The sequence below is a fragment of the Citrus sinensis genome, chromosome 7 (genome assembly GCF_022201045.2).
Source record: "Citrus sinensis cultivar Valencia sweet orange chromosome 7, DVS_A1.0, whole genome shotgun sequence".
NCBI lineage: Eukaryota > Viridiplantae > Streptophyta > Magnoliopsida > Sapindales > Rutaceae > Citrus > Citrus sinensis.
Window position 1 is genome coordinate 16,343,122 of NC_068562.1, and position 20,683 is coordinate 16,363,804.

Below are 20,683 nucleotides of genomic sequence, written 5' to 3' on the forward strand. Positions count from 1 at the left end.
GATTTACCTACAAAATACAAAAATCATATTTAAAAATAAATAAAAATAGATAATCCATAAAATGGGCTAATGATTTTTAAATGCGATGACATTGCTAGTGTTATCAACATTGTAAGTGAAAAATGATAATTTTAACATTTATTAAATGTATACTTTCTTGTGTTAATCAGTTGACCTAATGTGAACCTCATCTTGACTCAGTTAAGGTGACACATTTAGGATAACATTTGCTCTATGACGGTAGACCATATATCTCATTGTTGTATTGTTCTATATATCTCTTCTTAGTTTGATGCCACAATAATTGAAGCAGCCGCTCATGTAAGAAACCTGGTCTTAATCGCGCAACATATCTTTCACAATCTTATATGCATGATTATGCTAGCTTTATATTTTTAAGTACTCAATATGTACTTTATTATTAACAAGATAGTGTTATAATTTTAATCTATATCAATATAGCCTTTGGATCCTTATTAAATCAAGCTTGTGATGAGTATGCATATCTAGTCACATTTTTCTAGTGATATATACTGTTATGTTTGTAGATATAAATGTCAAAACTGTAATTTCTTATTGTATCATTATGTCTCTACATGTTTTGAATTTATTATGGTATATAAATATACTTTATCTATGAAACCTTTATTTGGTTATCATTTTTAGTCACTAATCTTAATGCACTTGTGATAATCTTGAGATATTTCAAAAAGTTACCAAATAAACGATCTCTAACATAGCCACTAAAACATGCATACAAATACAACTCCTATTATGAATAAATATATGCATGCTTCTCATCTTATTACCCCGTATAATAATATTAATGTAATTTAAAATTGCGCACTATTATCTTGAGGTTGATTTCCACTTATCTAGATCGCCATATGCATTAACGCTCAAGCGCAAATTTTCTCCTATGTACAGAGAGTAGTTCATAGTGCCATAGAGGTGTGCTATGATCTTTTCTAAGTAACTAAATGCTTTTTTAAGGATTTGATTGGTATCTCTTTACCAATCTCGTAGCATATATTAAGTATTTTACACCCTAATGCATATGAGAATATTGGCATTGGGATAAAGAATTCTAGCCATATATTAGAAGGTATATTTTTTTATAAGAGTATCTGATGCAGCGGAAGTTTAATGTTCAAAATATTTCGTTGATTCTAGAGAATACCGGAACAAAAAAACAACTAAATTCACGTTGATTCAAAAGAATACCGCTAATTTAGGGGTTAAGACTCGTTGATTCCACAGAATACCGAGAATTAACTGTTCAAATACTCACAAAGAGATTTGAAAATTGAAATATTATTAAACTCAAAATTCTCTGCTTGTAAAAGCTACAAAAGACACTTATTTATACTAAGTAAGACTTATCCTAATATGATTAGAAAACCTATTTTAATAAGACTTATGCCTAAATTAGGAATATTACCCAAATAAGCAATACCTAAGCAATAAGACTCTAAATAGGAAACCAAATTAAATTAGAATACAAATTAATTAAAATATTCCTAAATATTAGACATTTAAATATAATTAGGATTTCTTCAATTTCTTGCTCTGCATCATTCCCGCCAGGTTGGAGAAAATTCGACCTCGAATTTTGTATGTTGTAGTCTTCAAGAACATCTTCATGTGCATAAGGATTAATTTTTAAAACAGAGCTTTGACATAGACAACGAACTTTAAATTTTCCAACTTTTGTAATAACGTCCATTCAATCACTCCAATGGCATAAAATAAATTCTTCTATCAACAACTTCTCCAATAATGTCTTCTCGTATTGTTCGTGTCGAACTTCAACATAGTTGCGGAAAAACGATTTCTTCTCATAATCCACTAACTGTTGAAAAATATCACAACTCTTTTTGTCTTCTTTCGGCAAATCAAGAGAACAATAAGAGATTGTATCAACAACTATCTCTCTCTCCTCCACAAGATCAAAAGATGGATGAACAATTACCTCTTCTCGTCCCACAATATCAAGATACTCATCAAATTTCGGCGATTGATCCAAATCAATGTCTTTGTGTTGAGGATTTGTTGTAGACATGAATTGCCAATTAATATTCTCCTCGGAAGGAATAATATTGTCGAAAGGAACAAAGTTACCATTTTCCTCATTATCTTCATAACAAACATCATCGTGAACAACTTCATCAAATCCATATGCATGCTTTATGGGTAAAGATTTTCTATCTCGAATTTTCTCTAAATCTTGAGAAATCAAACGTAAAATCCTCAACATCCTATTTAATACTTCTTTCAAGACAAAATCTTCACGGTGATGTTGTCGTTTCATGAATCAAATTTTTTTTTTTTTTAAGATTTGAAGCTAAACGGAAAATTCAAAGAAGGAAAAAAGGAAAGGTTTGGTGGTAGATGGAGTTAGATTGGTGATACCAGGTTTTGGCTCTGATACCAAACTGATGCAGATGCAGAGCAAGAAATTGAAGAAATCCTAATTATATTTAAATGTATAATATTTAGGAATATTTTAATTAATTTGTATTCTAATTTAATTTGGTTTCCTATTTAGAGTCTTATTGCTTAGGTATTGCTTATTTGGGTAATATTCCTAATTTAGGCATAAGTCTTATTAAAATAGGTTTTCTAATCATATTAGGATAAGTCTTACTTAGTATAAATAAGTGTCTTTTGTAGCTTTTACAAGCAGAGAATTTTGAGTTTAATAATATTTCAATTTTCAAATCGCTTTGTGAGTATTTGAACAGTTAATTCTCGGTATTCAAAATATTCCGTTGATTCTAGAGAATACCGGAACAAAAGAACAACTAAATTCACGTTGATTCAAAAGAATACCGCTAATTTAGGGATTAAGACTCGTTGATCCCGCAGAATACAGAGAATTAACTGTTCAAATACTCATAAAGAGATTTGAAAATTGAAATATTATTGAACTCAAAATTCTCTGCTTGTAAAAGATACAAAAGACATTTATTTATACTAAGTAAGACTTATCCTAATATGATTAGAAAACCTATTTTAATAAGACTTATGCCTAAATTAGGAATATTACCCAAATAAGCAATACCTAAACAATAAGACTCTAAATAGGAAACCAAATTAAATTAGAATACAAATTAATTAAAATATTCCTAAATATTATACATTTAAATATAATTAGGATTTCTTCAATTTCTTGCTCTGCATCAGTATCCATTTGGCTTCCAATTTGCTATCATGAATCTTTTAAGAATATTCCGAATATAAATATGACTTTTGTGATAGAGTTAGAAATTTCTTAAAGGATTCTATTTGGATTCTAAGTTCTACAACATAGAGTTTTGCCAATATTTCATTGGATGATAATCACCAATGGTTTTGACAAATTCTTTTTTAATTTCTAGTCATCTAGAAAATATCACTACATGCAAAAATACAATGGCTACCTTCAATCATTCGTCATATATCATTAAAGTATATTCTAAATGCGAAAACATATACAACATAAAAGAACATGGCATATCTCATGAAAAATAGACTCAAAACATAATAAAACTTACATAGGCTATGGTATTAATGTTGAATTTCATGCATACATCAACATAAAACAAGAAGGAGATCAAAAAGTGTTCCTTTTAGTCTGGGAACATGGAAATGGATCATAATAAGGCTATGACACTGTCTATTTCTCTAGAGATATAGAGTAACCACAAGGAATCCCTTATGCAATTGTTTGCTTATGGTCAACAGGATAATCATAAAGAGAAAATCCCCTCATATCACACTACAAGCCCACTTCATCTTGTCTCTCCTTTTCACATAAGTAGGTTTTTTTTTCCTATATTTTCTAATATGTTTTATCTACTTTTTATGTGTATCTTTTGTGTCTTCTAGATGCAAAAGGTGTTTTATATAAAAATTTATGAGAGTGATAGATATGAACTAAAAGACTTCATAAGTTTTAGAATCCAATTAGACTTCCAATATTCTATCTAAAGAAGCTTCTAGACCGTTCATGTTAGACTAGTCGAGCCCATCATTGGTGCAAATTCCAATTGTCAGTGATTCCATCATTGCATCTATATTATTATAGATAGCAGCTATTGTTGGAGATACTATTGACTTGAAAGAGCACAATTTGTACTCTTTAATTTATAGTATGTACATGCACCAATAAAATTCTTCTTAAAACAAAAATTTTCTTTCTAAATTAATATATATTCATTTATCAATAATTAATATTCATTTATTGGTTAATAATAACCTCATTAAAATAATATTTTTTCTTAGTCTTAACAATATTATTTTGTTGAGATTTTACTGCACATGCTTTTGCTAAAGCTTAAAATATGTGCATAGATATTTAAAAAAAATTAAATGACCTAAAATATGACTAATATATGAATTTAAATTACTTTTGTATTTGGTTGCTCCCTATGTAACTTTTGACATTTTTATAACTTGTAATACCTCCATTTTTGCACATCAAGAGATGAAACTAATTAGGATATCCTTTATGATCCTTTTGTATATTTTCATTATTTAAAGAAGCCCTTAGGATACATTTGACACACTATATTGCATTATACTGTATTGCATTATTTGATGCAGAGTGTATTATATGAGCTTGTATTGCATTAGTATTACATTATATAAATATTGTACAATGTTTGGAGTTATAGTGTATAGTATTACATATAATAATATTATATTATTATATTAAATAATTTTGTTGTGATTATTAATATCTTAAAAGTTTTATAATTTATTTTTATTAAATTATAGCAGTGTCTATAATACATTAAAACCTCAGGGAGGTATCCGTAAATTACCAAACCTAAAACTTATGAAAACGCAGTTACTCCTTTTGTAATTTCGTCTTCCTCCGTCCTGCCTTTACGTCAAGACCATCAGAGCACACAAAATCTCTGTGAATTCTAAATTAGGTTTACCAATGCGACATCTTTTTATCTGCTTCAAGCGAATGTTGCACAAATGAGTGCTCTGCCCCTCTCTCTCTCTCTTCGTAGAACTATAGAACATGCACAGAAGTTACAAGCTAGCGGGATTTCTTCTGCGGTCAATACGCTCAGTCTCCAGCAAACATTCGTTACGCCCTTCCGATACTCATAGAGCTCGAAATGACCCAGTTTTCAGCCTTCAAGTGCTGCTTCCTCTTGCACCAAAACGACGTGGTTTTTGCGGGTATGCTGCTGAGCAATTCTCCGATGATGAGTACGAGTGCGACTTTGAAGGCCATAAGGTCTTTTTTTAACTCTACTTCACTTCAATTAATTCGTTAATGCAATTAATTTGTTAATGCTTAGTAGCAAAAGCACTTAGCTAATAAAGTGCTTTTAAAAAAAATAAAAATAAAAAAGCTCTGTTAGTTTATAGAACATTGTAAAATAGACACAAATGCACTCTACAGAAACAGTATTAAGTGGTTATGCTTCATGGAAAGTGATAGAATATATGTTATAAAAGACGGGGACATAGTAAGTGGTTTAGTACTAATAAAAGGTATTGATGCCAGGCATCATCGACAGTGGCCAACATCAATGAATGGAAGTGGAAACTTGGCATGCTATTACGAAGCGAAACCGATCAGGAAGTCACATCTTGGGATAAAAGAGATAGAAGAGACTATGAGCAGATCTCATTTCTTGCTAAAAGGATGGGACTTTATAGGTATATTACTGCTGTGTGCATTATGTGTTTATCTATGTATATATTTTGTCGTTTATGGAGGATGTTATGTTGTTTTGTCTTACACACTGTTTGTTGATGTAATAGTCAAGTTTACGGAAAAGCAGTGGTTGTAAGCAAGTTTCCTCTTCCCAACTACAGGCCTGATTTGGATGATAGGCGGCCACAAAGGGAGGTAATAATTGCTGGGAGATCCTGGGAGCTTTCGATTCTATTGATATTGTAGAGTTTTTTCAATCTAGAGAGTTGAAAGTTTGATGCTTCTTTTCTGTAGGTTGTTATCCCCCTAAGCTTGCAGAGGAGAGTAGAGGGTCTACTGCAGGAACACCTGGATAGAACTCAGTTAAGTTCTGGAAAGATCAGTGAGAAGTCAGAAGAATCTAAGCCTATTGATCTGGCTGAAAATGTGAATATGAAGGAGAATACAGATTCTTTCCTTGATGGTTCTGTAATGGAGAAAGTTCTTCAGAGGAGGAGTTTGCAAATGCGTAATATGCAAAGGGCTTGGCAGGTATGATTCCACTACTTCGAGGACTAACATCTAATATTTCTATTGTGATGATCTATGCACACATTGGACATCCATGTAGTTGCTAAACGTAGTTGGCTATCACAACCATTTCACTCTGTTTGATGACTAATCACCAAGGGTTCACGATTTGCTGGTTATGACTAGTCTGAGATGAGGACAGGGTCTTGTGTTAATTCTCATCCTTATTAACTCCTTCCCTCCCATTTCCTCGTGCACAGCAGTATTCTGATGCTTCCAAGTGGGTTTCTTCTGCATCACATAGTTCCCAGTTTGTGGAGCTTCCTTCAGTGTTATAATGCGAAGTACAAAGTTTTTTCATTACCTTCTGTATCATTCTGGTTTTATTTCTACACATATGGCCTTTACATTTGCAGGAATCACCTGAAGGCAATAAGATGTTGGACTTCCGGAAATCTCTTCCTTCATTCAAGGAAAAGGAAAGGCTGCTCCAAGCCATAGCTCGGAATCAGGTGACAATTGATCTCATTGGTCAATTTCTGCAGAGTTTTTCAAACATTATGCATTTTGTTTTGGAGAAATTTTATTTTCCTCTGCTAATCTGTGTTGAAGGACTATTTTATCAGTCATCTATTTGGTTTTATGTTTCTAAAGGATTGATGTATTTGTCTAGGCATTATGTTTTTCTATTTATCTTTTACCTTTGGGTTCTTTGGGTGGAAATTACTCCTTTTTTCCCCCTAGATGTTCTAAGTAAAATCTTCGTTTTGACTTAAAAAATGAAGATAATATGATTAAAATTATCTGAAGGGAAATGACTAGGGTGACATCATCTGAAAATCATGGTGTATTTTATTGTTTAGCTGTAGATTGTTGGTTCTGAGAATTGGTACTATTTATGAATGAGGGCCAGTTTGGTTGATGATTATTCTCATGATTAACTTGGAAATTAATTTTGGAAGTAAAATGGGGAAATAAAATGGAACTATCTGTCCTGGGACTTACTCCTCCTTTTGCCTTTTGTCCATGCTCTTCAGATCTTCTTCTATTTCTCCTTTTTAGCAATAACTAAGTTGCAAAATAATTGTGCAGCATAATTGAAGGCCTTTTTCCATCTGATCTTTCATTAAAAATGCTAAGTGACTATGTTTTTTTCTTACCATCATCGACTTTTAGCATCTCCTTCATTTGAAGAACAATTATGAGAGGTTTTAAGAAATCTGAATCGATAATTTTCTTTGCATGTTTTATATATCTCATTCACTGTCATCATCGTTATGAATTGCCATTATTGCAGGTTATAGTGATATCTGGGGAAACAGGATGTGGTAAGACCACTCAACTTCCGCAATACATATTAGAGTCAGAAATAGAATCTGGTCGTGGAGCATTTTGTAACATAATATGCACACAACCTCGAAGAATATCTGCTATGGCTGTTTCAGAGAGAGTGTCTGCAGAGCGAGGGGAGCCTCTTGGTGAAACAGTGAGATTTTACTCCCTCAATAGACTAGCAGATGCACACACAGATGCATAAATTGCATTGTTCAGTTGGTAGTCTTTGAATTAAAGAGCTTTCTCCATTTTGCCACTATACTACAACAGATATTTTTTGGTAGGTTGGCTACAAAGTTCGATTAGAGGGTATGAAAGGAAAAAATACCCATCTGCTCTTTTGTACCAGTGGTATTTTACTTCGACGTCTGCTAAGTGACCACAACTTGAATGGTGTTACCCATGTGTTTGTTGATGAAATTCATGAGCGAGGCATGAATGAAGGTGTGCTTACTGATAATATTACTATCATGCCTATCTCTGAAGTAGCATTCCTGTACAAGTCTTGAGATTTTTTATTTTATTTTATGTTGTGTATTACAGATTTTCTGTTGATTGTCTTGAAGGATCTTCTTCCACGTCGTCGGGATTTGAGGTTGATTTTAATGAGTGCCACTCTGAATGCTGAGCTGTTCTCCAATTATTTTGGCGGAGCTCCCACGATTCACATTCCGGTAAGGTAGAAGTTGATTTCATTCTTAATGTTCATCTCAACCGCCATTCTGCATCTTGTAAAATTATTTACATTCTCCTCTCCGGTATTGTGCATTTTGTTATGAAGAGTTGAATCAGGTTCTCATTATACATGTAGGATAAAATTTTCCTGTGTTAGCTTTCCTCAGTGTAAAGTGTATGTTTTCTTTTTTAATTATTTTTTTCTATATTATTCAGGGCTTCACATATCCAGTTCAAGCACACTTTCTGGAAGATGTATTGGAAATGACTGGATATAAGTTGACTTCTTTAAACCAAGTTGATGACTATGGACAAGAGAAATTGTGGAAGACACAGAGGCAGCTGTTGCCACGGAAAAGGAAAAACCAGATCACTGCTCTTGTTGAGGTGCAATAGTAAACTGTCTGCACAGCTGGATAAAAAGAATATATTGGCATGATCATTCACAGTAGCCTCATGTTGAATATGAATACCTTATGGACACATTCTTATGTGATCATTATATTTCCTTCTGAAAATGTGACAGACTTAATGTCTATCTGAAGCTTTGTTTTGGAAGACACTATTGTTCACGACAATCCAACTGTTGTTCTTTGCCTTTGCTGGAAAAGAATTTTAACATGATACTCTTCGTCATTTGCTTGAATTTGTAATCTTGGCTCTCAATCTAGTCCACTTTAATCAATAATTGAGCACGAGTCTTCCGTTTTCTCATTTGTAAGTTGGTCTGAATATCAAAATTTGAAAAGCTTTTGTCAATATCTTTTTATTCAACTATTGAATTAGGTTGCATGCTACAGAAAATGCATATTATTATTCTTAAGTGTTCTGTGGAATTTAGCTTGATCTTTGATTCTTGTTCTTTTTGGCAGGATGCTCTTCATAAATCTAATTTTGAAAATTATAGTTCCAGAGCACGTGATTCTCTAGCAAGTTGGACAGCCGATTGCATAGGATTTAATCTTATTGAGGCAGTTCTATGCCACATATGTCGAAAAGAGTGTCCAGGTGCTGTGTTAGTATTTATGACTGGTTGGGAGGATATCAGCTGTCTGAGGGATCAACTTAAGTCTCATCCCCTTTTGGGAGATCCTAATCGAGTTCTGCTTTTAACTTGTCATGGTTCAATGCCTACATCTGAACAGGTAGGTATTTCTGCTTAAAAAATATGGGGATCTGCACTCTCGTTCCATCAGCAAATTCTATGTAATGAAAATAGTCCTGCCTGGCAGTCAACGCTGTTTTTTCCCTTTTGTTAGGGTACTTTGTGCCTCAGTTGCATGCTGTAATTTACTAAATTTATCAATGGTTATAACATTATGAAAACGTAAGATGATTAGCATTTCATTATAGAGTTTTATGCATGTCAGGTTCACCAACTTCTGCCATCACTTTTTGCAGAAATTCATTTTTGAGAAAGCACCTCCTAATATTCGCAAAATTGTTCTGGCAACAAATATGGCAGAGGCAAGTATTACAATTAATGACATAGTCTTCGTGGTTGATTGTGGGAAAGCGAAGGAGACCACTTATGATGCATTGAATAACACTCCCTGTCTGCTACCTTCTTGGATATCACAGGCATCTGCTCGACAAGTAAGTTTCTTTGTACATTGGTTGCTTCAATTTTCAGTTACTGGTGTAATCCTCAATTGTTTCTGCACCATGGTCAGAAGGCTATGGATGTGAATCATCTTCTAATTTTTAGAAATGTGATGGATGGTGAGATTGTGTTGTTTCCTGTATTGTTGTGTTAGTACAATTCACTTGACTTGTGCAGTTAAAGAAGATAGAGAGCATTTATATCTTTTTTCTTGTTCTTCAACAATATTGATTAGCTAGAAAAGAAAATAACTTGAATGCATTGTTGGGTCAGTGAAATTGGCAGAGCCCTTACCTTCTTCTGGTTTTAATCATTTCCTTCTTCATATTATCACAAACATGCGTGCATAGATGTGCATTATTATTGCTGGCCGGTGGTATTTGCTTTTATGGTAATAATGACGGTTTCCCTCAGAATTTTTGCAAACCTGCGGCCATTTGTGAATGCATTATTATTTTTCTCAAGCCTTTGCTAGATGGTATCTTTTTGATTGTGCACATAGTACAAAGCCTAGAAGTTTTGTTGCCAACTCCCATTTCCCCATACCATGACATCTGTAGTTATCTTTTAATTTGTCTAGCTTAGCATTTTTTTTTTCTTTTGGGATAGGAGTCTATTCTATCCATCTTAGCATGTAAAGATGCTTATTGTCAGTTGGGTTATATGTCGGTTGCAGAGAAGGGGCAGGGCTGGCCGAGTCCAGCCTGGACAATGTTACCACCTATACCCCAGATGTGTTTATGAAGCCTTTGCTGAATATCAACTTCCTGAACTTTTGAGAACTCCCTTGAACTCTCTCTGCTTGCAAATAAAGAGTTTGCAAGTTGGAAGCATAGGAGAATTCTTGTCAGCAGCTTTGCAGCCACCAGAACCATTGGCTGTAAGTAATTTTATGAATTTATTTATACTTTCAGCTCCTCATCCTTGCTATGAATGGTTGCATATGTTTAGTAACTGCAAGTTTACTTAGATATGAAGATGGATCAAAATTATTACTGAAGGCCAATTGTAGGGCTGTGGCAGGATATTCCTGAATTATGATGCTTGGAGGAGATTCTTACTCCCGTTGCGTGCATATCCGTGAGATTTATCAATATGATGGAGACTGCAAACCTGGAATTGACTACTTTTTCTCTTAAATAGTATGCAAAACAGATCAAGGAGGAGAAAGAGAAGGAGAGTACTAAAGAATACTTGAGTGACAGTAAGTAGAAAAAGCCTAGTAGATTAAAAGTAGAGAAGATCTGGGAGTCAACATGGGAAACAAAGCATTAATGAACACTTAGAACAAAATATTAAGTGGTAAAATCATGGAAAAGGGAATAGGAGGTGGAAAAATTATTAGAGATTACAACTATAAATAACCCCAGCTGGCCTAGGAGTGGGGCAAATTATTCATATTCCATGACTACCATTTGCCATCCTTTTTATAGGCTTTAAAACCTTATTCATTAATGAGCAAGAAAAAGATTATTCTACCCACTAAAATTTTCCTAATGTAGCAAAATATCAAGACCTAAAAATAAGAACTTGTATTAACCCTGTAATGATCCTGTGTCATCAGATCAACTCAAGTAAACCTAAGATATATAAAATTCCATGCAGGAATATTCTATGCCCTGAAGATAGTTGGTCCACCTAAGTACTTAAGATCTGCAATCCCCTTGGATCTAGAAATTTAGATGTGCTAAGGGCATACCAATGCGCATCAATGGAAATCTGACCAAGAGATAATGAGGAGAGTCAGCAATTTCATTATATGAGCCAAAACACATGGAGATACAAAAATGTGTGAATGAATTTGAACCTTTTTTTTTTTAAACAAAATGCTTAAATCAATTTAAACATGCACATTTTAGTCGCACTTATGTGTGCATTGTCATCTCCTACGTATCAAAAGATGTTTTATGTATGATTTTTTAAATCCAAATAAATACAGTTTTTATCTATATTTATCTTGTCAATAACTTCCTATGCTATGGCATAAATTGAGAAGTTCTCCAATGACAGGTCCAAAATGCTGTCGACTTCTTAAAGAGGATTGGTGCATTGGATGAGAAGGAGAATCTGACAAATCTTGGTTAGTTCGGTAATCCTATTATGAGGAGAGAGATTTACAATTGTGTTTAGTTTATATGTATTAGTATCTTTTCCTGTTTATTTAACCACTTTCTTTGTTTTTATAATTTTTTTTTTTTAACCTTGCTATTAGGAAAATTTTTGTCGATGCTGCCAGTAGATCCCAAGCTAGGGAAAATGCTAGTCATGGGTGCTATATTTCGTTGCTTTGATCCAGTTTTAACAATAGTATCTGGGCTTAGTGTTAGAGATCCTTTCCTTTTGCCTCAAGAAAAAAAGAATGTAAGTAAGGAAATCATCATTTACTATTCAACTCTGTATGGGTTGTTTGTCTTATTAATGTCAACTCCACAGCTAATAATGCAGACTTGTAGCGCATGATTTCATGTGCATGAAATATTATTTCATTGATAGCTATGTTCTGATGCTTCTTATGCTCCCAGAAAGCAAATTCTTTTTTACCAAAGCACCAGTTTTGGCAAGAATATGAGATGGAAAACGTGAAGAGCGTTATTAGCCATTGAAATCTTGCCATAATACATTTGCTCAAAGACGAGACCACAAAATATCATGTCTCATAATGAAGCTATAATAGACAAATGGTGCTGTAGTACATTGTGTTACTCTTTTGAGTTTTCCATAATAAATTTGCGCACAGACTAGACAACAAGATATCATGTATCTTAATGAAGCTGTAATAGATGAATGGTGCTGTAGTACATTGTGTTATTCTTTTGAGTTCGGAAATGCGAATGCTGTCGCAGAAAGAAAAAACAATTTGATATAAGAAAAGGATGGGATTATTAGAATTTTAATTTTGTCCATTACTATTAGTCCAGATCTTTTGCATGATTAGGATGATTTACTCATTGATTTGGCCTTTGGAACTGCTCAGATGTGCATCTACACAAACACTGAAAGATGCACTGTTGTGATATTGTAGCTTGCTGGGACCTAGCAAGTGGAAGCATCAGATTTCATTTCTTAGGAAGCTTCCTGCATTAATTATTGATTTTTTCTTGCTGGTGTAGTTGGCTGAAATAGCTAAGTCTAGATTCTCAGCAAAGGACTACAGTGATCATATGGCTCTTGTCCGTGCATATGAAGGATGGAAAGATGCTGAAAGAGAAGGATCAGGATATGAGTATTGCTGGAGGAATTTCCTATCTGCACAAACTCTTCAAGCCATTCATTCTCTTCGAAAGCAGTTTACATTCATTTTACGAGATGCTGGCCTACTAGATGAAGATGGTGGCAACAATAAATTAAGTCACAACCAGTCACTGGTCCGGGCAGTCATATGTTCTGGCCTGTATCCTGGCATAACATCTGTTGTGGTAAGTTCTCTCTGCTTAAAGCTACTCATGCTGTCTTTCATCCAGAAACTAGTTAGTTTCACTGACGTTCACTGCTTTTCACTTTATGTTCAGCATAGAGAGACGTCCATGTCCTTCAAAACAATGGATGATGGTCAAGTTTTTCTATATGCAGTAAGTGTACAAGTGATTGTGTCTAACCAAAAGTAGACATGTATTTGTTGGGTCATGAAAGTGAGCCTTTTTTTTTAATTGTTTTATTTTTAGTTATTTTTCTCCTTGAATTTGGATGTGGATCAGTGGATCCAAGTTTTTTGCTGTTTCTCCTCTATTGCATTGGGATAACTGAAATTTCCATTCTATATAGAAAAAACATTGCGATGATACTGAATTTAAGCTCACATTATAATTTATTTTGATTTAAACATGATTATATCTTATTGCAATAGGAGCTTATTCAACACTTGATACCCACCAAGAAGAATATATGGCTTATGCTGAATGGCTCAGGGGCTGCTTGTCTGTCTGATAGAGAACATGAACTTCAAATACTTTGCATCCTTTATGGAACATTGTAGCTAGTATATATAAATCTTTCACCACATCTTTGATATAGCTTAGCTTAAGGCTTGGCCAAGGCATGTACTTTTGATAGTTACATAATTGAAGCCTGGCACAATTGTTAATAGATGGAGACTCAGACTTATCCTGGTTCAGTGTTGTTCCTGATTATGTTTTCATTTTAAAAGAAATACAAAATCTCTTATCTGCCTGACACGTCGTGTCATACAACTACATCTTCAGTTAAGAATATTTAATAGCACTTTCTTATAACAAGTATCCTCAGCAGTAATATTTATCCATCTACTTGTCCTTCAATGTTTTTTCGTGCAATAAATTTCTGCGTATTTACTTTCTTTCTGGTACTTGGCAAATGTTGCTTAAGGTATTCATACAGCTAATTTACACCTTTAATGCTTCTGCTTCAGAATTCTGTGAATGCACGTTACCAGACAATTCCTTACCCATGGCTGGTCTTTGGCGAAAAAATAAAGGTCAATGCAGTTTTCATACGTGATTCCACTGGAATATCTGATTCCATACTAATCCTTTTCGGTGGGGCTCTAAGCTCTGGGGTACAGGTACTTCATCGTCCATAGATTAATATTTTGCTTTTTATTTTCTCAGTATATCCAACTGCTATAAATTTTACAATCATGAACTTTCCTCTTCTTAGGCTGGCCACTTGAAAATGCTGCAAGGTTACATTGATTTTTTCATGGATCCTAGCTTGGCAGAATGCTTTTTAAAGTTTAAGGAGGAACTTGATAAGCTTATTCAGAAAAAGGTGTGTCTATAGAAGGGGTAGAGCTTAAATTATATCATTCATTAATAATCACATTTCACATGCAACTAATAGTTTCCTTTTTACTGTCTTTTCCTTTCTCTCTTTTTTCTGTCTTTTCCTTTTTATTTCTTTCTTTATTATTATTTTAAATGGTCATGCATTTTTTGGGGGAGAAATGGAATACTTAGGCGTCGAACTTACCCATTTCTTTTATGCCATGGTGCCAACAATCTTCAACTTAGGGGTTTATATGCCATGGTGCCAACAATCTTCAACTTGGGGGTTTATGACCATTTAAAAGGCCAAAGTATATGTGATAGTATGCTAATAATAATTTATTTCATTAATAATATGAGACAACAATGGTAGTTAAGAGAAATTATTATAATTGTTATGCATGTGTGGTAAGCCTGAGAATGAAAGAAAACCTCAATAGCACTCGACCCTGCATAAGTCAAATTAATTATGGTTGGCAATTATAATTGTGATTCAAGTATAGGTGTTTCTCAGGACTGAGTTTATGATTTTTCTCGTGCTTTTATGAGAAATCTTGTTATAGTTAGTGATTATGGTTGTTTGATGATGTAGCTTGACAATCCTAGCCTTGACATTCTTAAGGAAGGCAAGTACCTTATGCTTGCCGTTCAAGAGCTTGTATCAGGAGATTTATGTGAGGGAAGATTTGTTTTTGGTCGTCAAAGCAAGAAGTCTAAGGAGTCTACTGATAACTGTAGATTTACGAAAGATGGAACAAATCCTAAAAGCTTGCTACAAACTCTGTTGATGAGAGCAAGGCATTCGCCTCCAAAATACAAAACTAAGCACCTTAAGACAAATGAGTTCAGAGCACTTGTAGAATTCAAGGGAATGCAATTTGTAGGCAAACCAAAGAAAAACAAGCAGTTAGCAGAAAGGGATGCTGCTGTTGAGGCGTTGGCCTGGTTAACGCACACTTCTAATACCAATCAAGATGAAGAAGGTGACTCACCACCAGACGTCACTGATAATATGCTAAAGCTTCTCGGGAAACGTAGGAAATCTAAACGTCACTCTGGGTAATGATCAATCCTTCAAGAATGCCTCTTCCTCGACAGCTGCTACTGTATATGTTCACGCCATATACTGGTGTACAAAACGGAGCATTTAATGAATCATCGTCCAGAAGTGTGGAATTGCCAAACCTATGGTTTCTAATCTAAAGGTCAGTGGGGTTCAAAGCTTCTTGGAACCACCTACATGATACACACCGTCGGCAAGGTCTTCATTATTAACAAAGAGATCATGATATGTATGTAGTTTGTTGATCATTTATCAATCAAATGTGTTAATGGCTGTAATTATAGCCGAGGCAGTTTTTCATTATAGGTGACCACATTTGCCATCAAATAATTCCATTATATATTCAAGTCCCGAAATCATTTAGATGACTGGAGTTGATTCATCGAGATTATAACTGAACCAAAGTCATTTTGCCACTTGACAGAGATACCGGATTTTGATAGTTTTTAGTTGAATTAGCCGATTCTACATGTAAATGATTTTATCTCATTGGTGATAAACAATTTTCATAAAATTAACAATATGTTTATTGTCTAGGAAAAAAATGTGTATTTCATCATCTAAATCACATTAAATATTATTTCAGTTGTATATTACATCTTTCACCTGGTAACAGCTAAGCTAATTTTAAACGCAAAAATTATCATTGAGTTATTTTAATTTATAATCTTGCAAAAATTATAGGTACAAACATGATTTTCTTACCTTGTCATTTCAGTGCATCTCCCTGATTAGTTGCTTGCCCAAGCATTGGATGGTTAATTGAATCTCCATTTTCGAACCCAAACTGTATGTTATCTTATTATTCACTGGCAGAATCACCCTCGTTCAAAAATATTGGTGTGAAGTCGATATCTTTTTGTCAATTTAGGAGAACTCTTCCATTCTTCGTATTTGGTTGGAGCGAGCCATGGATCAGAGCAGGGGCAGATCCATTAAGGGACCAGCATGGGCAGTGGCCCCTATAAAGAAAAAAAATTTAATAATTTAATACCCAATATTTTATATTAAAATAAATAGTTATTTTATAGGCTTGTACGGTGCCGTTTATTTACAAAATTAAAAAAGAAGAAGCTTGTAGAAGAAGAAGAGTCGAAGTCTCGAAGAAGAAGAATAAGATACAAATACAAGTTTATCGTTAATAAGGAAGTTGAAATATTGAATTGGAATTTTCTATTCAAAACAGAATTAAAGAATATAAACTTTTTTATCTATGGGTAACGCTTGATTGACTGACGAATCACCAGACAACTTATCAATTCAAGGTAATTCTTAATCTTGAACAATGATTTTGTTAATATTAGTTTGTATTTGTCTTGATTCTTGATTCTTGAACTTGAAATCTTGAATAATGAACATTGTTTCCAATTTTCTATCGTCATTGTTAGCAAATAATTAAGAGGAGTAGCCAACTGATTTTTCAGTCCCAATGTCCCATCGTGGAATACTGGAATGGTTCTAGTTAGGGATGGCAATTGTACCCGCAAACCCGCAAACCCGTAAACCCGCCCAAACCCACCCGCCAAAACCCGCCCGTTGCGGGTAATTTTATCCGTTGCGGGCAGGTTTAGTATTATAAATTAAAACCCGCACATGGATGCGGGTGGGTTTGGTATTAACCTTATATCCGGTGGATACCAGCATGGATATCCACCAAACCCGCAATAATTTTTTTTAAATATTTTTAATTTAGTTTAAATATAAAAATATATAAAGAAAATAATGTAATTAATCAAATTACTAAATAGCTAAAGGCTCAAAGTTATGTATGTGTGTATATGACTCATCTCCTATTCTAAAGTCATAACCTAAAGAAAACTAAAGACATTTCCCTTCGAATTAGTATTTGAAAATATTAATCTTAATTATTATTATAGCCATTGTGTTGGATGGGTGCTTATAGTGGTGAATAAAATGAATATCTTCTCTTGGATCTTATTTTAAATGATAATATGAAATGTAATTATTATTTTTAGATATTAGTTTGTGCTTTTTAAATAGATTTGTGTAATTTATACTTAAATTTGAAATTTGTGTTGAATTGATGTGGAAATTTTACTTTTTTATTTACATTGTTTAAATATAAAATTAAATATGTTATATGGAATTTGAGGTTATTATTATAAATTTATATATTAAAAATTTGTGATTTTAAATACGGAAACCCGCAAAAAATCCGCCGGATACCATTGCGGGTTTGGTAATTGTTAAAACCCGCTGCGGGTGGGTTTTTTAAAAAAAATTAAAACCCGCTGCGGGTTGCGGGTGGGTTTGGTAATTTAAATTTTGTGCGGATTTGGGTTTGGTAATGGCAAACCCGCTGCGGGCGGTGCCCATTGCCATCCCTAGTTCTAGTTAGTATCCTTTATTCTCAACTGCTAGTTATTATCTGATTTTTCAGTCCCAATGTCCCATCGTGGATAAGACCAGTTGATTAAAGTACTTTATTTTCCATTATATTAATAATTACTTATTTACATTAAAAATTTTATTGAATTTTTTTAAAAATTCTTTGGCCCCTCCAGCCAAGATTAGCCTGTTCCGCCCCTGGATCAGCGGAGCCGTATGGCTGTCCAACCATGCTAGAAACAGAAGAAACACAGGATTCCGTCGAAATGACAGAGAGAGAGAGAGAGAGAGAGAGAGAGAGCAACCTGAGCTAAGCTTGTATTTTCGAGTGAAGAGGACGTTATCTGTCATTTTATCCAATTTTTGGGTTAGAAAACAGTGATTTAAGTAATTGCTTGGTATGAATCTTAGTGCACAATATTTAAACAGCTTTGTCAAGTGCTAAATTCACTCTTAGAAAACCAGCATCATAGTCTTAATAATAGCTAAGCTAATTTTAAATACAAAAACCATGATATGAATTATTTTAAATTACAAAATTAGCAAAAAAAAAAAATGAAATTCAATCATTGTCCTTTCAGTGCACTTGTTCATCGTTGAGATGAATGATGGTTCATAGATGGAAGCCTACCTCTCCTTGATATTATCTACTAGCACAAGCATGGGATGGTTAATCAAATTTCAATTTTGGTACTCCAATTATACATTATCCCATTATCTACTTCAAAAGTTACCTTTACTTGAAAAAAAAAAAAAAAAAACTATAGAACTGCTACTCTTTATCAATTTGATAGAACCCTCCTTTTCTTCAGTGTTAGGTTTGAGTGAGACATGGATTCGAGGAATTGTATGGTAGTCCAACCACCCCAGTGCCAGACACAAAAGAAAGCAAAGATTCCATTGAAACGACATAGAGGGAGCGCGTCTGGAGCCGCTCTTATCTTTTTACAGGAAGGTGCATGTGAGTTATTTTAAAATATTATTTTGAAGAGATTACAACAAAAAACATGGCAGTTTTACCTTGTCCTTCTAGTGCACCTATTCATTGTTGAGACGAATGGTGGTGATTAGATGGAAGTCCACGTCTTTTTGATTGGCTGCTCAGAGAAAATGTTACAAGATATTAAAAAAAAAAAAAAGTGCATGCATGAAATCTTATAAGCAAGAATATCCATATTTGGAATCTTACAGTTGCTTCTGCTTAATTAAAAGAACTTTTAATTTCTTTTTCTATGTTTATCTTTGAACATAGAGTCATCTTCACTTGAGAATAAAGGCGCGGAGTCGCTATGTCTTTGTTATTTTGGAAGAAACCTTCCTTTCTTCTGTGTTTGGTTGGAGCGATCATGGATCAGAGGAACTATATGGTTGTCCACCCCATGCTAGATACAGAAGAAAGGAATAAGAATTTTACCGTATTAGAATTAATAAAGGTGTTTGGCATAAAAGAAAGCGAAAGAAAACTTTAACTGAGAAAATTCTTATTGATTAAAATCTTGAATTATTCATTATGATCATGTTAACTATTATTTATAGTTACACTAAAAACTGATTACAGAAGTAGAGCTCAAAGCTGCAGTGTTAACAAACTAATCAGCCTTCCAATCATAATATGCCAGCTGGATAAATCGTTACAACTTAATCAAACCAAATAACCACCCAATCCAGCTCAACAAATCAGTACGTCATCAGCCAGCTCAGCAGCTTCAGCTTATACACTTAACATCCCCCCTCAAGCTTAACCTGGTGAAGTCAGGGTGAGCTTGTCTCGCAGGTAATGAAAAGGATGATAAGCTAAAGCCTTTGTAAGGATATCAACTGAGTTATGGGAACTAGGAACATAACTAACTTGGAAGCTCTTATTAGCAATCTTTTCTCGCAAGAAATGAACATCAAGTTCTATGTGTTTAGTCCGGGAGTGGAATTTGGGATTACTTGCTAAGGCAGCAGCACTTTGGTTATCACACCAAATGACAGGAGTATAAACAAGAGAAATACCAATTTCAGTCAGCAAGGACTTAAGCCACAAAACTTCAGATGCAGCCATTGCTAGAGCTCGATATTCTGATTCAGTACTGGATCTGGACACCACTCATATGAGTTGTTTTAAATTATTAATTAAAAATAAAATTGATGCAACAAAAGTTTAATGTCCTAACATTTCATTGATTCTTAAGAATACAGAATAAAAAATAAATTAAATCCACATTGATTCTAAGAATACCAGTGACTCTAGGGTGTTAAACCCGTTGATTACACTGAATACCAAGAAATAATAAGAATAGAAATCAAATCAAGATTTTATTTCAAGAAATAATCAATAATAAATTACCAAAGGTTGATTATAAAAGTTGCCAAAGATATTACTTATGCTAACTATGACTTATTTTAATGTCATTAGAAAACCTACTTTAATAAGTCTCATACCTAAACTAGGAATACAACTCAAATAAGCAATGCTGTAGGAATACAACTCAAATAAGCAATGCTGAAATAATAAACTCTAAATAGGCAATCAAATTAAACTAGAATATAAATTAATTAAAATATTTCTAAATATTATAAATTTTAATCTAAATAGGATTTATTTAATTCCTTACTTTTCATCATTCCCAGCAAGGCAGAGAAATTTCGTCCTCAAATTTTACTTTTTTTAGTCCCCATTAATTTTCAAAATGGAGTTTTGATGTGGAAAATGAACTTTGAATTTTTCAACTTTTGTAGTGAAGTCCATCCAGTCACTC

The 20,683-nt window shown here is 33.7% G+C and overlaps 1 protein-coding gene and 1 long non-coding RNA gene across 4 annotated transcripts; both read left to right on the plus strand.

Moving 5' to 3' along the window:
- The first annotated feature begins 4,847 nt into the window (after positions 1-4,847).
- On the plus strand, positions 4,848-15,955 carry LOC102607120 (DExH-box ATP-dependent RNA helicase DExH3). Of its 3 annotated transcripts, none has more exons than XM_006491978.4 (19): positions 4,848-5,239; positions 5,513-5,667; positions 5,773-5,860; positions 5,960-6,196; positions 6,592-6,687; positions 7,473-7,661; positions 7,795-7,954; positions 8,054-8,184; positions 8,402-8,572; positions 9,058-9,330; positions 9,587-9,781; positions 10,465-10,668; positions 11,799-11,868; positions 12,001-12,149; positions 12,899-13,204; positions 13,298-13,357; positions 14,173-14,325; positions 14,421-14,531; positions 15,120-15,955. In XM_006491978.4, the coding sequence occupies exons 1-19, from the start codon at positions 5,018-5,020 to the stop codon at positions 15,588-15,590; spliced, it is 3,441 nt and encodes a 1,146-aa protein (XP_006492041.2). In that variant the 5' UTR covers positions 4,848-5,017; the 3' UTR covers positions 15,591-15,955. The 3 variants fall into 3 exon arrangements, with proteins under 3 accessions (XP_006492041.2, XP_006492043.2, XP_024948663.2); XM_025092895.2 differs by having other exon boundaries at positions 4,862-5,239; positions 5,778-5,860; XM_006491980.4 differs by lacking the exon at positions 14,421-14,531.
- A 734-nt stretch (positions 15,956-16,689) lies between these two features.
- Positions 16,690-19,240, plus strand: LOC127898926 (uncharacterized). Its single transcript, XR_008050647.1, has 2 exons — positions 16,690-16,855; positions 18,752-19,240. It is a non-coding gene; the product is annotated as an uncharacterized LOC127898926 (long non-coding RNA).
- Positions 19,241-20,683: the final 1,443 nt, after the last annotated feature.